We start from the raw sequence: 20,260 nt of genomic DNA, 5'->3' as shown, positions 1-20,260 counted from the left end.
TTTTTCCATCTCTTTTTGTCTTCCTCAATTTCTTTCAGAAGCGTTCTATAGTTTTTAGGGTATAGATCCTTCACCTCTTTGGTTAGGTTTATTCCTAGGTATCTTATGCTTTTGGGTGCTATTGTAAATGGGATTGACTCCTTAATTTCTCTTTCTTCAGTCTCATTGTTAGTGTATAGAAATGCCACTGATTTCTGGGCATTGATTTTGTATCCTGCCACGCTACCAAATTGCTGTAGGAGTTCTAGCAATCTTGGGGTGGAGGCTTTTGGGTTTTCTGTGTAGAGTATCATGTCATCGGCGAAGAGGGAGAGTTTGACTTCTTCTTTGCCAATTCGAATGCCTTTAATGTCTTTTTGTTGTCTGATTGCTGAGGCTAAGACTTACAGTACTATGTTGAATAGCAGTGGTGAGAGTGGACATCCCTGTCTTGTTCCTCATCTTAGGGGAAAGACTCCCAGTGCTTCCCCATTGAGAATGATATTTGCTGTGGGCTTTTCATAGATGGCTTTTAAGATGTTGAGGAATGTTCCCTCTATCCCTACACTCTGGAGAGTTTTGATCAGGAATGGATGCTGTATTTTGTCAAATGCTTTCTCTGCATCTAATGAGAGGATCATATGGTTCTTGGTTTTTCTCTTGCTGATATGATGAATCACATTGATTGTTTTACGAGTGTTGAACCAGCCTTGTGTCCTGGGGATAAATCCTACTTGGTCATGGTGAATCATTTTCTTAATGTACTGTTGGATCCTATTGGCTAGTATCTTGTTGAGAATTTTTGCATCCATGTTCATCAGGGATATTGGTCTGTAATTCTCCTATTTGGTGGGGTCTTTGGTTTTGGAATGAAGGTGATGCTGGCCTCACAGAACGAATTTGGAAGTACTTCATCTCTTTCTATTTTTCCAAACAGCTTTAGTAGAATAGGTATGGTTTCTTCTTTAACTTTTGATAGAATTCCCCTGGGAAGCCATCTGGCCCTGGACTTTTATGTCTTGGGAGGTTTTTGATGACTGCTTCAATTTCCTCCCTGGTTATTGGCCTGTTCAGGTTTTCTATTTCTTCCTGTTCCAGTTTTGGTAGTTTGTGGCTTTCCAGGAATGCGTCCATTTTTTCTAGATTGCCTAATTTATTGGCGTATAGCTGTTCATAATATGTTTTTAAAATCTTTTGTATTTCCTTGGTGTTGGTAGTGATCTCTCCTTTCTCATTCATGATTTTATTAATTTGAGTCTTCTCTCTCTTCTTTTTTCTCTCTCCTTTTTAATAAGGCTGGCTAATGATTTATCTATCTTATTAATTCTTTCAAAGAACCAACTCCTGGTTTTGTTGATCTTTTCCACAATTATTCTGGTCTCGATTTCGTTGAGTTCTGCTCGAATCTTTATTAACTCTCTTCTTTTGCTGGGTGTAGGATCTATTTGCTGTTTTTTCTCTAACTCCTTTATGTGTAAGGTTAGCTTTTGTATTTGAGTTCTTTTCAGTTTTTGAATGGATGCTTGTATTGCGATGTATTTCCCCCTTAGGACTGCTTTTGCTGCATCCCAAAGATTTTGAATGGTTGTATCTTCATTCTCATTAGTTTCCATGAATCTTTTTAATTCTTCCTTAATTTCCTGGTTGACCCTTTCATCTTTTAGCAGGATGGTCCTTAACCTCCACGTGTTTAAGGTCCTTCCAAACTTCTTGTTGTGATTTAGTTCTAATTTCAAGGCATTATGGTCTGAGAATATGCAGGGGACGATCCCAATCTTTTGGTATCGGTTCAGACCCGATTTGTGACCCAGTATGTGGTCTATTCTGGAGAAAGTTCCATGTGCACTTGAGAAGAATGTGTATTCAGTTGAGTTTGGATGTAAAGTTCTGTAAATATCTGTGAAATCCATGTGGTCCAGTGTATCATTTAAAGCTCTCGTTTCTTAGGAGATGTTGTGCTTAGAAGACCTATCGAGTATAGAAAGAGTTAGATTGAAGTCACCAAGTATAAGTGTATTATTATCTAAATATTTCTTCACTTTGGTTATTAATTGATTGATATATTTGGCAGCTCCTACATTTGGGGCATTTATATTGAGGATTGTTGAGTCCTCTTGTTGGATGGATCCTTTAAGTATGATATAGTGTCCCTCTTCATCTCTCACTACAGTCTTCGGGGTAAATTTTAGTTTATCTGATATAAGGATGGCTACCCCTGCTTTCTTTTGAGGACCATTTGAATGGTAAGTGGTTCTCCAACCTTTTATTTTTTGGCTGTAGGTGTCCTTCTGTCTAAAATGAGTCTCTTGTAGACAGCAAATAGATGGGTCCTGCTTTTTTATCCAGTCTCAAACCCTGCGCCTTTTGATGGGGTCATTAAGCCCGTTCACGTTCAGAGTTACTATTGAAAGGTATGAGTTTAGTGTCACCATGATATCTATTCAGTCCTTGTTTTTGTGGATTGTTCCACTGAAGTTCTTCTTAAAGGGGAATTTTAAGAGTCCCCCTTAAAATTTCTTGCAGAGCTGGTTTGGAGGTCATATATTCTTTCAGTTCCTGCCTGTCTTGGAAGCTGTTTATCTCTCCTTCCATTCTGAATGAGAGCCTTGCTGGATAAAGTATTCTTGGTTGCATGTTCTTCTCATTTAGGACCGTGAATATATCCTGCCAGCCCTTTCTGGCCTGCCAGGTCTCTGTGGAGAGGTCAGCTGTTACCCTAATACTCCTCCCCATAAAAGTCAGGGATTTCTTGTCTCTTGCTGCTTTAAGGATCTTCTCTTTATCTTTGGAATTTGCAAGCTTCACTATTAAATGTCGAGGTGTTGAACGGTTTTTATTGATTTTAGGGGGGGATCTCTCTATTTCCTGGATCTGAATGCCTGTTTCCCTTCCCAGATGAGGAAAGTTTTCAGCTATGATTTGTTCAAATACATATTCTGGGCCTCTGTCCGGGACCCTTGGGAACCCCAATTAAACGTAGGTTCTTCTTCCTCAGGCTGTCGTTTATTTCCCTTAATCTATCTTCATGGTCTTTTAATTGTTTGTCTTTTTTCCTCAGTTTCCCTCTTTGCCATCAACTTGTCTTCTATGTCACTCATTTGTTCTTCCACCTCGTTAACCCTCGTCGTTAGGACTTCTAGTTTGGAGCCGCGCAGCCCCCTCCGCACGGAGCCTCTTCCTCTGCTGGAGCCGCCGCCCGAGCCCCTCGAGCTGCTCCCGCCCCGCAGCCCCCTCCGTGGAGCCGCCCCTGAGCCCCTCCAAGCTGCTCCGGGTCCTGCCGTGTGCGCTGCAGCCCTTAGGGAGCTCGGCGCACTCTCCCGGGGCGCAGGTGTCTGTTAGTGTCCCCGGGAGCCCGAGGGCACCCCCGCCCTCCTGGGTCCTGCTCCAACTCCCCGCGAGCCCCTTTCTGCCCGGGAAGGTCGGTGCCGCTCCTGCTCCTCCGGGACGGGGCTCTCCTGTCCTGGGGACACTCGCCCCGGCCTCAGCCCGGCTCCTCGCGGGGCCCCTCCCCCTTGGAGGCCTTTTGTTTCTTTACTTCTTTTTCCCCGTCTTCCTACCTTGGTAGAAGCGCGAACTCTTCTCACTGTAGCATTCCAGCTGTTCTCTCTTTAAATCTCAGGCCGAATTCGTAGATTTTCAGGTGATTTGAAGGTTATCTAAGTAATTTGGTGGGGACAGGTGATTTGGGGACCCTACTCTTCCGCCGTCTTGCCCCTCCTCCCCAAAAACATTTTTCAAACACAAAGACAAAATAAAGTCTTTTTCAGAAGTATGAAAGATAAAAGAATTTATCAACAGGGCTATACCAAGAAATGTTAAAAGTCCTTTGGGCAGAAAGAAAATGATACCAGATGGAATCTGCATCTATAGAAAGGAATAAATAGCACTTTTTCCTATTTATTTAAAGTTCTGAAAGTGATATTTGATTATTTACAGCCAAAAGGAAGAACAATGTGGAGTTTATAATATATATAGGAGCCAAATGCATGACAATAGCACATAAGCCAGGAGGACAAAAATGGAAGCATAGTGTTGGATAATTCTTAAACTATATGTTTCTGTGTGTAATAAAACTTGAAGGTACCCTGTGCTAAATTATATATGTATACTGTAAACTCCAAAGCAGCCACTAAACTAACAATAATCATAAAAACTAAATGATAAATAAATAATAAAAACAAAAAGGATAAAATGGAATGCTAAGCAAATATTCAGTTAAGCCAAGAAGACAACAATGAATAAATGGGAAAAAAAGGGAACAAATAAAATGACATTTAAAGCCAACCCGGTCAACAGCACATTAAATGCAAATAGTGTAGACACTCTATAACCTGCCCACAAAGGCAGAGGTTGTGATTTGAATTAAAAAAAAAAAAAAAAAAAAAAAGCAAGCCCCTACTACATGCTGCCTACAAATAGTGAATAAATTAAAATACACAAATGGGGTAAAAGTTTAGAAAGGACTACAGAATTTAGCATACTAATTCCAACCAAAAGAAAGCAGGAGAAAAGGCAGATTTCAAAGCAAAGAATATGACAAGGCATCAAGGTGATTTCATACATATAAAGGGGTCTCAAGAAGACATACTATTCCTAAATACTCATGTAGCTAATAAGAGAGCTCTAAAATGCATGAAGAAAAGAACTGATGAGATAGAACTGTAAGAAAGATGTATAATATTTGAACAATATATATATATTATTAAGGGAGATATATCAGCGCTATAAAATTCTCCCAGAAAACTTAAGGAGGAACAATTTCCAACTCATTTACGGAAGCATTACTGTGATAGCAAAACAGAGACATTACAAGAAAAAAATACTACAAACCAACATCCCTCATGAACACAGATGCAAAACTCTAAGCAACATTTTAGCAAATTATGTTCAACAGTGTAGAAAAAGGATAACACACTGTAGCTACGTGGGTCCATCCCAAGAATGCTGGGTTGGTTTAACATTTAAAAACCAAATCAATGTGATTCTCCATAATAACAAACTCTAAAAGAAAAGCCATAATATAATCTCAATAGACACAGTAAAAAGCATTTAACAATATCCAGTATCTTTTCCTGATAAAAAAAATTTTCATCGAAGTAGTTATAGAAGGGAACTTACTCAACCTGATAAAAGTCACCTAACAGGGGTACCTGGGTGGCACTGGTGGTTAAGGGCCCAACTCTTGATTTCAGCTCAGGTCTTGATCTTGGGGTATTGTGAGTTCAAACCCCACATTGGGCTCCTTGCTGGGAATAGAGACTTAAAAAAAGTCACCTAACAAAAACCTACAGCCAACAGTAAACTGAACGGTGAAACACTGAATGTATTCCCTCCAAGATCAGGAATAAGACTGGGATATCTGCTCTTATTGTTTTATTCCCAGTATTGCATAGGAATGACTGGCCCATGCAATCAGTAAAAGAGGCATCCAGGTTAGAAATAAAAGGCATCCAGGTTAGAAAAGAAGAAAGAGAAGTCTTTATTTGTAGATGACATGATTATTTATGCGGCAATTGACAATCTGTTTTTGTACGGCTTAAAGAATGAAGAATGTTTTTTGTACAGTTATAATCAGTAATAACAACAACAATAAAAGAAGGATCTGTAACAGAGACTTAATGTGGTCCATAAAGCCTAAAATATTTACTATTTGGTCCTTCAGAGAAAATGGTTGCTGACTCCTGGTCTATGTAGAAAATCTGCTGGAATCTACAAAAGCCTACTAGATCTAATAAATGAATTTAGCAAGGTTGCAGGATATAAGATTAATAACACACAAGATCAATTAAATTTCTATATAACAATGAACAATCAAAAATTGAAAATCTTAAAATTACATTTAAAGTAGCATCAAAAACATTTATATAGGAGTAAATCTAACAAAAGATGTAAAAAACCTATGTGAAGAAAATCACATAATATTGCTGAAAAATAAACATGTAAATAATGGAGAGATATTTCTTCTTTATGAGTAGATGACAATAATGTTAAGATGTCAATTTCCCCCCAAAAGATGTATAGATTCATTGCCCATCCCAAACAAAATCTCAGAAAGCATTTCCTGTAAAAATTAACAAACTGATTAAAAATTTATATGGAAATGTGAAAAGCTAGAATAGTCAAAGTAACTTAAAAAAAGAAAAAGGTAGGAAAACTGACACCACCTAACTTTAAGGCTTATTACAAAGATACAGTAATTAAGACAATATGGTATTGGTATAAATATAGACAGAACAATGTAACAAAACATATATTCAACTATTTTTTTTCAAGATTGCAAAAGAAATTAAGCAGGGAAAGGGCACTATTTCAACAAAGGATACTCATATGCCCCCCAAATGAACTGCAATTCATTCCTAGGATGGTAAACAAAAATTTACTCAAAATGATTTACAGACTTAAATGTAAAACCAAAAGTTATAGAACTTCCAAAAGAAAACATGGGAGATCTTTGTGACTATGTGTTAGGCAAATATTTCCTAGACATAACACCAAAAGCACAGTCCATAAAAAAAAAACAACAACGAAACCACAAGATAAATTAGACTTCATCTACTTTGGGGAGGGGATCATTATCCTGATCTGATCCTGGCTTTGTGGGTATGTGTCTATACCTCACAATTTATTACACTGACACTCTTGATATGTGCATGTCAATTATAAAGTTATTACGTATTTTAAGTTAGAAATGAAATAAGGAAAACATTTGTGTATGTAAGATATTAGAGTTAATCGAACTCACGGAATCCTTAAGTAATCATACATTTCTTTCTCACTTTATTTTTTAAAAATTTTATTTATTTATTCATGAGAGACAGAGACAGAGTGGCAGAGACATAAGAAGAGGGAGAAGCAGGCTCCTTGCAGGGAGACTGATGTGGGACTTGATCCCCAGATCGGGGATCATGCCCTGAGCTGAAGGCAGATGCTCAACCGGCTGACCCACCCAGGTGCCCCTCTTTCTCACTTTAAAGGATAAATGCAAATAACGAGTCAATCAGAAAGAAATCTGGGGGTGCCTGGGTGGCTCAGTCTGTTAAGCATTTGCCTTCAGCTCAGGTCATCATCCCAGGGTCCTGGGATCGAGCTTCATGTTGGGCTCCCTGCTCAGTGAGAGCCTGCTTCTCTTTCTCCCCCTGCTCATGCTCTCTCTTGCCATCTCTTTCGTTATCTCTCTTCTCCCTCTCAAATAAATAAATAAAATCTTAAAAAAAATAAAGTAGAAACAAGTCTGTATATGACTCTATCTTTGGTATCATCACATAGTTACTGATACCTAAAAGTGCTAAGTAATTCAATAGCATATCACCAATAGACCATCCCCAGCACTCCAGGGAATATCTGGAATGTGAGGAAAGTGCACAAGACCCATACAATTACAGAAAGAGTTTTCATCAGCAGAAAAGATTATAGTTCTATCAAGCATTAACTATGTGGACTACAGAGAGGCACTGAGAGTTCTTGGGTGATCTCAGCCTCTAAAGTCCATTTCCTTGACTCAAAAGTATTAGTGATATTTTTTGTTTTGGTGCCAGGCTTCAAGGACTAGAGGGTGTGTTTGCTTCTGGGTTCATCTTCTCCACTCTCTGGAATGCCACCTTAGTCTGGGAGGCTGCCAAGATGGCCTTTGCAGTTCCACCCAATGTGAACTGTTCCTTCTACTCTCTGCTGGACCCACTTCTGGTTGTATTTTCTGCAATCTCTTCAATTTCCTGCCTTCTAGAAAAGTGATAGGCTCTAATGTAGCTTTCACCTGCCTGGTATAGACATTTGCAAAACAAATCCAGTCACCATGGGGAAGGGAGCTTAATGCTGTTTATAGGTGCTCATCATCTTTCTATCTGATCACTTTTTCTGTCTTAGGAAAGGGCTTGTCTTGCTCAGTTTTTCCTGCAACTTCTTTTCCTCCTTGTATTACTTTCTTATGTTACGGTTTTGTTATGATTAGCAGTAACTGTTATATCTCCTAGACTTATGCTTTCAATAGAGTTGCCAACAGATCTGCATGCATGTTCACCAGGTTTTATAATAATGCAAGTCCCTGTACTGATACTTTTGAGAAGAGATCTGTGTAAAATCATAAAGAGGATAAAGAGTGCATTATTCCTCTCATGTCGCATTTACCAGGGTAGGCGATTTCTTAGTTTGTACAGAACTTCTTATCTGGAAAGGCTCTAACCCCAGGATTATTTTTCAACATAATTGAGTCAGGAAATCCTTATCACTTTGCAGTTTTTAAACACAAAACCTTTGGAAACTCCCTCTTCCTCTGGCTTCTAGAACTCCTAGGTAACCTGTTAACTTCCCAAGGTTACTTTGACAGCTCTTCTTCCTAGCCTACATGCTCCGTGAATGCAAATATAGACATTTCCCAGGCTTCTCTAAACTCTCTGCCAAAAACAACTTATCTACCCTTGTTCGTGACTTTTTACCTCTCACTGATACTTCCTGATCTTCCCCTCTCCTGCCTCTAGACTTGTGCTGTCCAATAAGAAAGCCACTAGCTGGGGATCCCTGGGTGGCTCAGCGGTTTAGCGCCTGCCTTCAGCCCAGGGCGTGATCCTGGAGTCCCGGGATCGAGTCCCACATCAGGCTCCCTGCATGGAGCCTGCTTCTCCCTCTGCCTGTGTCTCTGCCTTTCTCTCTCTCTCTCTCTGTCTCTCATGAATAAATAAATAAAATCTTTGGGGAAAAAAAAAAAAGAAAGAAAGAAAGCCACTAGCCACTGGTGAGAACCTGAAACATGGCTAGTCCCAATGGAGGTGTACCGCCAGTATGCAACAGAAATACTATATACATATACACATACACCCATATATATGTGTGTGCATGTGTGAAATAGTATTGATTAAATGTAGAAGTAAAAATATTTTGGATATAATAGGTTAAATAAAATATGTCACTAAAACTAATTTCACCTCTGTTTATCTTTTCTGAAATTCTACCCCCTAGAAAGTTTAATGTTACATATTTGGCTTACTTTACATTTGTACTGGACAGCACTGCACTAGACCAGAAATTCAAACTGACCATTTAAATCGAACACAGTAGAAACTGAAACCAATCTATTCCAGACCCTCAAGCCTGCTCACTGTTATTATGGAATAAACATCGGTTGGCATGAGACAGGTTGTGTAACATCAGCTGCTGTTGTTAAGGAAAAGGTAAGATGAAGGAACTAACTCTAGGATAAATTACTCATGAACCGGGTGACAGGATGAGTCTGGTAATTGTCAACCTTGCTCATGGGCAGCTGTAATGGGAATGTATGTAGGACTGGGAAATAACACTATAAGATTTTGACTAGAAAGGCACAGTAGCAATTAGGAATGAAAACAACTGGGGATTTGCCAAAATAGTGGATAATGTTTATATGGATTTGGAGTAAAAAATGTTAGCAGTTACACATTGTGACACTCACAGCAGGTACTGTTAACCAAACAAATATGCCGAATATTTTCTTGCATGATCTTGGGTGATAGAATCTTCCTCTTCACCTAGCTCCAAATCTGGAGTCATTTTTGACTCAACCCTTTCCTTAGTCCTCATACCCAACCACTACACCAAGCCCAGTTTATTCTACTGATACTCACTCACCACATCCACATTTATTTCCTCCTTAAAGAAAACCAGAGAGGGGTGCCTGGGTGGCTCAGTTGGTTATGTGTCCTCCTTGACTTGGGCTCAGGTCATGATCTCAGGGTTGTGAAACTGAGCCCTGAATGGGGCTCTGCGCTGAGTGTTGAGCCGGGTTAAGACTCTCTCTCTCTCTCTCTCTCTCTCTCTCTCTCTCCCTCTGCCCCCCATCCCCTCTCATGCGTACGCTCTCTCTAAAAACAAAACAAAACAAAACAACAGAAAGGAGACATGGGTCCATATGCTGCCTCCACAGTCCCAAGAGGGAGAGCTTAGGATTAGGGCTGCCTCTATATCATGACAGAGTAACTTACAAAAAACAATATCCTGTTCTTTACAGTTATTCTCTGGTAGAAATAACAAGTAGTTAGGAAGGCAAATAGGCAAGATGGAGAGGCCCTCAAGAGACCTTGAGATGAGGAGGAAAGAAAGGGTCTAGGGCTAAAAAACCCTTGTTTTCTTTCTTGGCTTTTCTCTTTCCTGTCCCCTCCCTCTAATAATTTTTATTGCCTTCTTTTTCTAGCACATATAAGCTGTGGGTGGGTGAACAGAGTTTCATCACTTTACATAGCAGAATACAATTCCTAAGTGATTTTTGGGTTATCCATTGGCTTGCCTTAGAAGAAATGATTCAGAATTGCATGTGCAGCTGGCATGTATGTCAATTAAACCATAAACCTTAATAAATTTTAAAACTTTGAGTAGCCTAGAAATTCTCTTTTTAAACTGGCAGTTGTCTCCGCATATGTTATATTTCAGACACTGTATTATGCTACTTAATTTTTACAGTTTAATTTTTTTAAGGCTATACTGACAGCATGTTAGGTTGGGCAAGTCTTGTTCAAGACCAGAATGTATAGATATATAAAGGTCTATGTGCAGAAACTCTCCTACCTGTGTATTGACTAAAGGCAAAGAAAATTTGATGCACAGATTTTTTTGTTAGAGAAAATATGTCTTTAAATTGGTCCTTTGCTATTACAGTTAAGACTGTCAGGTTGTAGTCTAGTTGTTGTTTCAGTCAGCTCCTTTGCTGTTGAGTTCATGCCTCTATTTTGTTATTTAAGTGCTAAGTAAATAATATATTAAGTAGAATTATGAATGCCAGTGATTATTTATGCACTGTACATTTTTAAAATCAATTCAAACTACAGAGCAATTATTTAACTAAGTATGTTTTAATTCTTTAAGAAAAATTCGATCTCCAACTTTTCTGCAGCATAAACCATGCTAACACATAGCTCAACTGCAGCCACGACCCAACAAGTAGGCAGTTTTGTGTGTCCAAATACCCCTCATCAGTGAAACTTTATTGTTATGTAAGTTTCTTTTCAGCCTCCATCTACCTAATTTGGACTAAACCATAAAGTCAACCATACCTTTACAGTCAATCATACCTTTACCGCACCATTCTCGTGAATGGTGATGCAGTTATCTGCATCTTCTGAGAGCTGGTACAAGGCTTGAGCTGTTGCTCGATGTACGTTGGCATCATTTGATTTCAGATAACGCACTAATGGAGCCACTGCTTTGTACTCGCCAAAGGCCACTCTATTTCTGCCCCACATACAGCAACGTGAAATAGCTTCTGCTAGATGACGCCTCAGTTTATCATTATTCTGCACAAAGGAAATGAATTGTGGTATATGTATTGCAATGGACCTGTGAGGTCATGTTTCTGTGCTAGATGTTTATTACCCAATAAAATGCCAATGAGTCAAGGGAAAAAGGCTAGCAGGCTGGTCAGATGGTGTCTTGAAGGAAATTAGTATTCTCCTGGTCCCCCATGGGCCAAGGTTCAATCCTGAGTTTTCTTTTTATGGCTTTAAATTTTTTTAAATTTCTTTTTGCTGACTACTGAATGTAGTCAATACACTCAAAAGTGATCAAGTGTCTGGCATTTATTATTTGCTCAAGGATTTATTTCCTTTTGAGCAAGTGCTTTAGTTAAAAAAAATAGTTAAAGAATATTGGGCATTCTTACGGGGGGCATTTCACTTTACTGGGATAGGTGATTAACTTTATACCTTTACCCTAGGAATACTTCTACATCAGTAATACACCTTGGTCCCCAAGAGGGAGAAGACAATGCAGCAAACAATGACATGTTTCAGTCTGCCACATTTCTTTCTCTATCCTTTATCCAGACTATATTCTTCTTCTTCTATGTATACTTACTCCTACAGGTATAATATAACTAAACAGGATATAGTTTTCTGTTTATTATATTTTTCTCCTTATTGAGGCAACAACTTGATGTCCTTAAGTGAATTTGGAACTCAGTGTTAGGCTGGCCCTAAAAAGTCTTCTAAACCAAGCATCCTTCCAGTGATGGAATTTTTGCTCTGAGATTTTCCTGCCAAGAGGTAGCCCAAGCTATGCTCAAATACTTCTGGTCATGGTGAAGTCATTATCTCCCAAGGCTGCTTATTCTATCTGGCACAGCCCTGAATAAATAATACAGTGGTTGCCAGAGTCTTCCAGCCCAAGAATGCCATCGATCCAAGCTTTTAAGCCTGGGGAGGAGCATTTATCTTCTTAAGTTGGCATGAACAATTATCTTAAAGATAATGATAATGATGGTGGGGATAGAAGATGATAGCTAATACTTCTACAATAACATTTATGTTTGCTACCACTTTACTTCCCAGTAATAAAAACAGCCTCTATTTTATAAGGATCTTGCACATAAAATTACACAGTTTGAATACACTTTTGCATTGATTAGTCTCAGAGAAATTAAATGAGGTGACTCAAAATCTCATACTTCATAGGTGATGGATATTAAGCTTGAATCCAGGTCTCTGGACTTTAAGCTTATTTTTTTTTATTATTCCATGATATTTTATGACAATACACATTGAATATAAAAGGATGTTGTTACTTACTGTATTTGCTAGTTTGGACAATAAAGGGACAACTCCAAGATCTGTAATAGCAGCTAAATTTTCTTGATCTTTTGCAATGTTGGTAATAGCAGCACATACACTTGCCAAAACTTCTTTATTATCTGATTTCAGTAAATTGACAATAAATTCCAAACCACCAACAAAGCAACGAACCATTTCTCCAGCATCCTAGAGAACAATTAAAAACAAAAGATGTTACCAAAAATAATCTTATGATTAATAGTTTTTTAAAAAGTAGAAAGTAATGATAAGGCTGTGAGGTACACTTTTGACATAAAAAACAAATTCAGTTTATTTCCTTATTATACATATTTCTATGTATGTAAGTATATGTATAATTACACACACAATTCAGTTTCAACAAATATTAATTGAACAACTACTATGTGAGTTACCATGCTAACTACTGGGGATATAGAAGTTAGTAAAATACAGTGGAGTCTTATTATTTGCAGTAGCTGTATTTTATAAAGACATCACAAAAATTGAATTCGTAAATATTGAACCATTGTTTCTAGGGGAAATGCAGCATTAGCTTCCTACACACTTCTGGTCACAATTTTGTCAACTGATCAGTATATAACCTTGTTTTATGTGTGTTTCTGCTTAAAGATTTCTTGTTTCATAAATTGTTAATTCATTAATGTTGAATTTGTAGACACTACACCGTAAGTCATGCCAGAGGGAAGCTTATCTAACACACAAATTTTTTCCCTAAGGCACATCACAGCCTTCTGATGCTTAGGAAGACCAGAGAGCACTGAGGGGGTACTACAATGGCAGCCATGACAAAAAGTGAAATCACCAACAAAACCAACAAAGATATGAAAAATGTGCCATTGAGTAGACTACAAAATGGATGCTTATTAATAAATAGTATGAGAGCTAAGACAAGAAGGCAGAGTGTCATCTTGTTCAACCCCAGCTGAGAATATGCATTTTAGGTGACTCAAATTTTTCACCTCTCTGTGTATGTCCAAGAATGACCACAGAAGTGTTCTAAATATTGATTTGAGGGTTACAAACATTTTAGCAAGTAAGCAAAAATTCCCAAACTGAATTTGTGAAGAATGTAGATTAACTGTGTATACCTTTTTGCCATTGTATTACTTGCAATCCAGTGGGGAGTAGGGACATTAAGAAGTATAATGGAGACACCTAGGTGGCTCAGTCTGTTAAACAACCAACTCTTGGGCAGCCCGGGTGGCTCAGCGGTTTAGTGCTGCCTTCAGCCTAGGGTGTGATCCTGGAGACTGACCCGGGATCGAGTCCCATGTCGGGCTCTCTGCATGGAGCCTGCTTCTCCCTCTGCCTGTGTCTCTGCCTCTCTCTCCCTCTCTCTGGTCTCTCATATATAAATAAATAAAACCTTAAAAACAACAACAACAACACAACCAACTCTTGGTTTTGGCTCACATCATGATCTCAGGGTCCTGAAAGAGAGAGCCCTGTGTGGGGCTTTGTGTTCAGTGGGTAGTCTTCTTGAAGTTTCTCTCCCTCTGCCCCTTCCCCCAATTCTCTCTAAAATAAGCAAATAAAAAAAAAAGGAATAATTATAATGAATAGCACTAAGGGGAAAGATTCAAGGACTGCCACCAAAAGGATGTTTATTAACTAAGTCTAAAAGATGAGGAGTTAACCAGTGTGAAAGGGATTCAGGGTGGAGGAATCATCATGAAACAGAGTGAGAGGAGGTGCCTTTTTTTTAAAGTGCAAAATAGAGCATAAACTTACTAAGATCTTGAAGGGTCTTTATTGTGAGCTTTGGTAGAGAACATGGAGTTCATTTTAAAGGTGCAAGAAAGCCACTCAAAAGGTTTGAGTGTGTGTTGGTGGGAGGGTGGGGAGTGGGGAAGAGGATTTTATCAATTTTGTTTCACAGTAGACCTCTCTGGATTACAGAGTTGAGGTTAGGGCAAAGCCTGGTGCTGGAAACTCAGGCTATTTCACTTCACTAGGTTCAGGTAAGAGGTGGTGGCAGTTTGGATGCAGGTGATGATCTAGCTCTGGAGGAAGGAGTGTGGGTTTGTGAGTGTTGACTGGTGAAGATAAGGACCAGGGACTCAACAATGATTTCCCTGCTCCTAGCTTTACCTAATTGCGTTAATGTTGGGAAGGCAGGGTATTGTTTTGTTTTCTAGAGGTGAGAAAGGATGGTGCTTGATATTAGTGGCCTGATTTGAATGAAGTGCCTATGAGACATTTATGTGGAGACATCAGAAGTCAGCTGGATATACTGGTGTTTGGAGCTCAGGGAAGAAAACCAGGCTGGAGTTGTAGATTGGGAAGGTGTCAGCATGAAGTCTGTAACTGAGATAATGTGTGTGAGAGGTGGGGTGTGAGGGATGAGGGCTCTCTGTACCAGAGCCTAGAGAATGGACAGGAAAAGAATTTGTCAGAGGAACCTGAAAACAGATAGTTGCATGGAAATCTTCACCTCCCCTGATGCATGGCAGTGCCTGTGTGATGACCAATTATTTGGCTCCATGGCTTTCTCAGGTAACAGAAATGAATACTTTTGGAGGGCCAATTACATATTGGAAACTTTGCATAAATTATCTCAGTTAAACTTTGTAATAACCATGGAAAGTAGATATTATTTCCATTTTATTTATTTTTATTTTTTTCTTTTTCTTTTTTAAATTTTTTATTTATTTATGATAGTCACAGAGAGAGAGAGAGAGAGGCAGAGACATAGGCAGAGGGAGAAGCAGGCTCCATGCACCGGGAGCCCGACGTGGGATTTGATCCTGGGTCTCCAGGATCGCGCCCTGGGCCAAAGGCAGGCGCCAAACCACTGTGCCACCTAGGGATCCCTTTTTTTAAAAATTTTTTTATTTATTTATGACACTCACACACACACACACAGAGAGAGAGAGGCAGAGGGAGAAATTATTTCCATTTTAGATTTCAAAGATGTTTAGATTTCATAAACTAGACTGTATCCCTCAAGGGGCCATGTTCTAGTTATCTTGGTGAAATTTATAATCATAAACCTGAACATCCCATCCCCATATCCCCCAAATTCTTCTGTAAGGATAAAATCCTTGTGGCATGTGTGCCCCTGGCTTCCCTGTCTCACCTTCTCTGCCTTGATTTCCCTTTTCAACACGCCCCGCCCCATGCAAGCCCTAAGCCAGTACCTAATGCCAATAATTAATAATCAGAATCCTGACACTCATTTTCTGAGAATGGGGTTCATTAAGTCTGGGGTGGGGCCTATAATTTTTTTTTAATTTTAGAAATCTCTCCTGTGATTCTAAACTTCAGTCAGTATTGAAAATACTGCTTGTGCAGGACCTTCAAGTTATTGTCCTCAAACATGCTATGTGCATGTCTCTGTCTTTGTGTATGGCTTTTTTTTTTAATTTTTTTTTATTTATTTATGATAGTCACAGAGAGAGAGGGGGGCAGAGACACAGGCACAGGGAGAAGCAGGCTCCATGCACCGGGAGCCCGACGTGGGATTCGATCCCGGGTCTCCAGGATCGTGCCCTGGGCCAAAGGCAGGCGCCAAACCGCTGTGCCACCCAGGGATCCCGTGTATGGCTTTTTTGTCTATTTTCTGACTAGCTTGGAACTTTCCATGTGGTCTCAGCTGCTGACTAAGGTATCATTCTCTTCAGGGAGCTTTCCTGAACTTTGAGTCTGGGTTAAGCTGCTCTTAGTATAATACCTGGTTCTTCTATATTAGAGCACTTACTATTTTCTGCAGTAGTGGCTTATTTGCCTTTGACCTAGAACATAAGTTCCAGGAGGACAGGGGCTCCTTCTGTCTTGTTTATTGCTCTAGGCCCAATTTCTGTGAAGGTTTCTCTGCCAGTTTCTAGAAACCCCATTGAATTAATTTGCAAACTCATAGCTACATAAGGAAGCTTTCACTGAGGACATAAACCAAACTGAACTTCTAGTTATTGGTGAAGGAAGGACCCCAGTCAGGTCCTCCCCAGGTGTAAGTGGAAAGTATCTTTTCCACATCATGTTGCCTCTCCTGATTGCTGTGGGAAGTGTGTGAGCAGTATTACTGGCCTTGTTCCCAGTACCACACTTAAATACAATTTCTGCTAGGACATATGTTCACATTCTGATGTATTAATAAAATTATTTTGAAAATATTTGCCATTTTCCCTAAAATTCTATAAGAAAGCCTTTTATATAAGACAAAAGAAATGACTATACTTTGAATTGTATTCTACATTGCCACCTTCTCACTTCTATGCACTAGGATGCAACCACATTGAAAGATTAAAGTGTTAATTTACTAACCTTCAGTCAAATACACTACATAATTTAATCCAAATTTCCCCTTTGAAGCACTTAGTAGTAGTAGTAGTAGTTGTTGTAGTACTACTTCTAAGGAAAACCTTAGAGAAGTGAATTAGTATGTGGAAAGTGAGATGATAAATGGCACAGTGTGTCTGAATCCATGTCTGCTTGACTCCAAAGCCACTCAACAATACTGCTGTTATGTAAACCCCTACCACACACGTGGTCTGGATGAAATAAATTCATAATCCTAACCACATACTTGGTCCAGATGTACATGTAAACTCAAAAGCAAAAACAATGGCTCTCAGAATTTCAGGGAACTTCAAAAGTGTAGCCCCAAAACTTCAAGTGACATTATGTGTATCAATAAGCTAATTTACTTGTCAATTATGAAGTTATAGAACAATTCTTTTTCTCTAGAAAGACTAGAGGATTATCAGGAAGATGATGGTGGCATAGTTTTTTAATCTTCCTAAAGAAACAGAGAAATTAGTGGCAGCAAAACAAAAATACAGAAACTCTAGATGACAAGGTATCTTCAAAGATCCCCAAGAATACACAGATTGGGACAAACTACCAAAACTACATGCTGTAAGAAACCAGAAATCTACAGAGAGAAGGCAGAAGGACTTGTGAAGGCCCTAGAACCAGGGAGTCCAGGCTGCCACCAGGTCTCACTGGAAAGCTCTGGAAAGCTCAGGAGCAGCCCCAATGGACTTTCTGGGCTCTGATTAATAGATAAGACCAACATGTCTCCAGGTCTGACAGTGCTGTAGCATTCTGTGGTCTGAGTTCTGTGAATCCATAATACCAACAATTGAAAGTAGTGGTTAAAGTCCTGTACTAAGGAAGAACTACTGGGAGTTGCATCCAAACAGGAAGACAGGGATAATGGGATGAAGGAATGATACAGTCCAGGTAAAAAGGGGTGAGGGGAAGCAAAGGAGCCTGAGTCTCCTCTCCATCACTTGGAAAATAAGAGGAGTGAGATCTTGAGAAGCATGAAATTAGAAAAACAACTCTGGTCCACACTTCCCTCCTAAAACACCATGAAAACTCATTTCACTTAAAACTGAGCAAAACAAAAAGATTACAGTCAATTCCATATGGAGTTAATATAAGAAAAAGAATGAGCTGAAAGAAAATCACAGAAGCAATGAAAAAATACCAATTAGAATTATCAAAGCTCATGAATTAGGTGATTAGTAAAAAACCAATCTTAAAGGCAGGTGTAACCTATCTGCAAAGGATTAGAAATGAAAGAAAAAGTCATTTTGAAAATGAAGAGTAAACTAGAAGGAATGCAAAAACAAAAACAAAAAAAAACTAGAAGGAATGCAAAAATGAATATACATAATAGGTAATATCTTTAAATAAACAGAATATGTGAAGAGTCTAAAATGATGGGGGGAAAGCTAACAAAAACTTCAGGAGACTAGGCAGAGAAAATAACACACACATAGTAAGTCCTGAAGAAGGAAACAAAACATAATAATAGAGAAAATTTTAAAACTATGATTTAAGAAACCTGAAATAAATAGAATCTGAGAGTATATTGGAAAGTCACCATATACACCTGGGAAAATTGGCCCAAAATGTGCTAACATAGAGAAATATTCTAGTACAACTGCTGGACTTTAATAAAAAAGAAAAAAAAATTATTTGGTCATCTAAGCAAAAAGACCAGGTCACTTCTAAGGGAAAGAATAAGATATTATCTTTAGCCTTTTCAGTAGTGATGTTTTTATGCTGAGGGAAAGAGAATAACATATGCAGACTATCTCAAGAGAAAATGTGAATCAATGTTTTAATATCCAGCCAAAATGACCTTCAAGTATAAAACTGTTATAAATGTGGAAGACTCCAGGGAATGTGAACACAGGCCCTTCTGAGGAATCGACTTGAGACTGACAGATCTCCAAAAAGACTAGAAAGACATTGACAAAAGGATGGAAGCTTTCTTAAAATGCTCTAAGGCTTCATTTCCTTCAGGATGAGGTTTAAATCATTAGCATGATTCAAGTGTTTTCCCAGTCTGGCTCAACCTTACCTTCTGGTCTTTTTTTTTTTTTTTTTTTTTTTTATTTTATTACCTTCTGGTCTTACTTCTAAGTGTATACTTTTGTATAAACTATTTTGCAGCCTCTAGGCTTACTGGTGTTCCCTAAAGTGCCATGTTCTTTTACATTTGTGCCTATGTCACTTTCTTTACCTGGATGCCCTTCTAAGCTCCCAGAAAATCCTACTCAGCCCTGAAAAGTGACTCCTTTTAATAGCAGCTTAAATAATATTTCCCCCATAAAATCCACCCCCTCCCCTTCTTAGTATGGTACTCCTACCCTCCACATTTCTGAAGCTGCTTTCCTCTCAAATCCATTCCTTCATTCTCCCATATTTGCCACAACTTGATTTTGTTTGAGTGTCTAACTCTCACACAGAAGCACTTGGAGAAAGTGCTTCTATGCCTCAGAGGTAATTCTTGACTGGCCTAAGCCTATCATGGAAGTCTCATTCCCTTGACCATTATTTGTTTAGGGCTGGGCTAGATATGGCCCAGTTATGATCAGTGAGTTCTGAGATAATGTCACCCAGGAATCCTCTGGAAGTTTTCCTGTTTATAATAATCATCACAGGTCATACTGAGAATGACAGAGCCTGGAATCAACCAGGCCTAAAATCCACTTTGGCCATTTAAAACCAATGGCATTTGTAGCAACAGTTTTCATTCTATTGTAATGATTTTTTTTTTTAATTTTTATTTATTTATGATAGTCACAGAGAGAGAGAGAGAGAGGCAGAGACACAGGCAGAGGGAGAAGCAGGCTCCATGCACCGGGAGCCCGACGTGGGATTCGATTCCGGGTCTCCAGGATCGTGCCCTGGGCCAAAGGCAGGCGCCAAACCGCTGCGCCACCCAGGGATCCCTTGTAATGATTTTCTAATGGGTCCTTTCCCCGTTATTTGTGAGCTCTTTAAGAACAGAGCTGTCTGGTCTTGTTCTTTGTTTCTCATTTGGAATGTGGTCTAGTGTCTGTCACAGAGTAGACTTTCTTTTAAGAAAATTATTTATTTATTCATGAAAGACAGAGAGAGAGAGAGAGAGAGAGAGAGAGGCAGAGGGAGAAGCAGGCTCCCTGGGGGAATCTGATGTGGAACTTGATCCCAGGACCCCAGGGCATGACCTGAGCCAAAGGCCTGAGCCACTCAGGTGCCCCTCACACAGGAGACTTCCAATAAATGTTTGACGAATTGTGAAAAAAATAAAAATAATGAGGGAACTATGACTTTAGGATACTTAGCCACAGTCACAAATACTAAAAAGCAAAGACCATTAATTATGTATTGATAGTATAACTATGTAAAAGTAATCTAAGTGGGTAAGACCAATTCAACCTCACAGTCTTCCTGGTTGTCTTGCTGCTTTATCAGTAGAGACAGTGAGTCACAGCGCTGGGGCCATACTGGAA

At 39.1% G+C, this 20,260-nt stretch overlaps 1 protein-coding gene across 17 annotated transcripts in view; it reads right to left on the bottom strand.

Moving 5' to 3' along the window:
- Positions 1-20,260, bottom strand: part of ODAD2 (outer dynein arm docking complex subunit 2) — a 349,216-nt gene that overhangs the window by 104,047 nt on the left and 224,909 nt on the right. For 16 of the 17 annotated variants that reach the window (XR_004813733.2, XR_004813734.2, XM_049096769.1 and 13 more), the window contains 2 exons: positions 12,504-12,692; positions 11,013-11,234 (listed from right to left, as the gene is read on the bottom strand). Coding sequence is in view for 15 of the 17 variants with exons in the window: in XM_049096769.1 (XP_048952726.1) it covers positions 11,013-11,234; positions 12,504-12,692 (411 nt within the window). In the remaining 2 variants the exon portion in view is untranslated. Of the gene's footprint in view, positions 1-11,012; positions 11,235-12,503; positions 12,693-20,186; positions 20,255-20,260 lie in introns of those variants that run through there. The other variant, XM_035713387.2, reaches the window with a different exon arrangement.

This window comes from Canis lupus, chromosome 2, assembly GCF_003254725.2.
Source record: "Canis lupus dingo isolate Sandy chromosome 2, ASM325472v2, whole genome shotgun sequence".
Lineage (NCBI taxonomy): Eukaryota > Metazoa > Chordata > Mammalia > Carnivora > Canidae > Canis > Canis lupus.
Note: the sequence above shows the minus strand (reverse complement) of the source record. Positions and strands in the feature narration are given on the sequence as shown.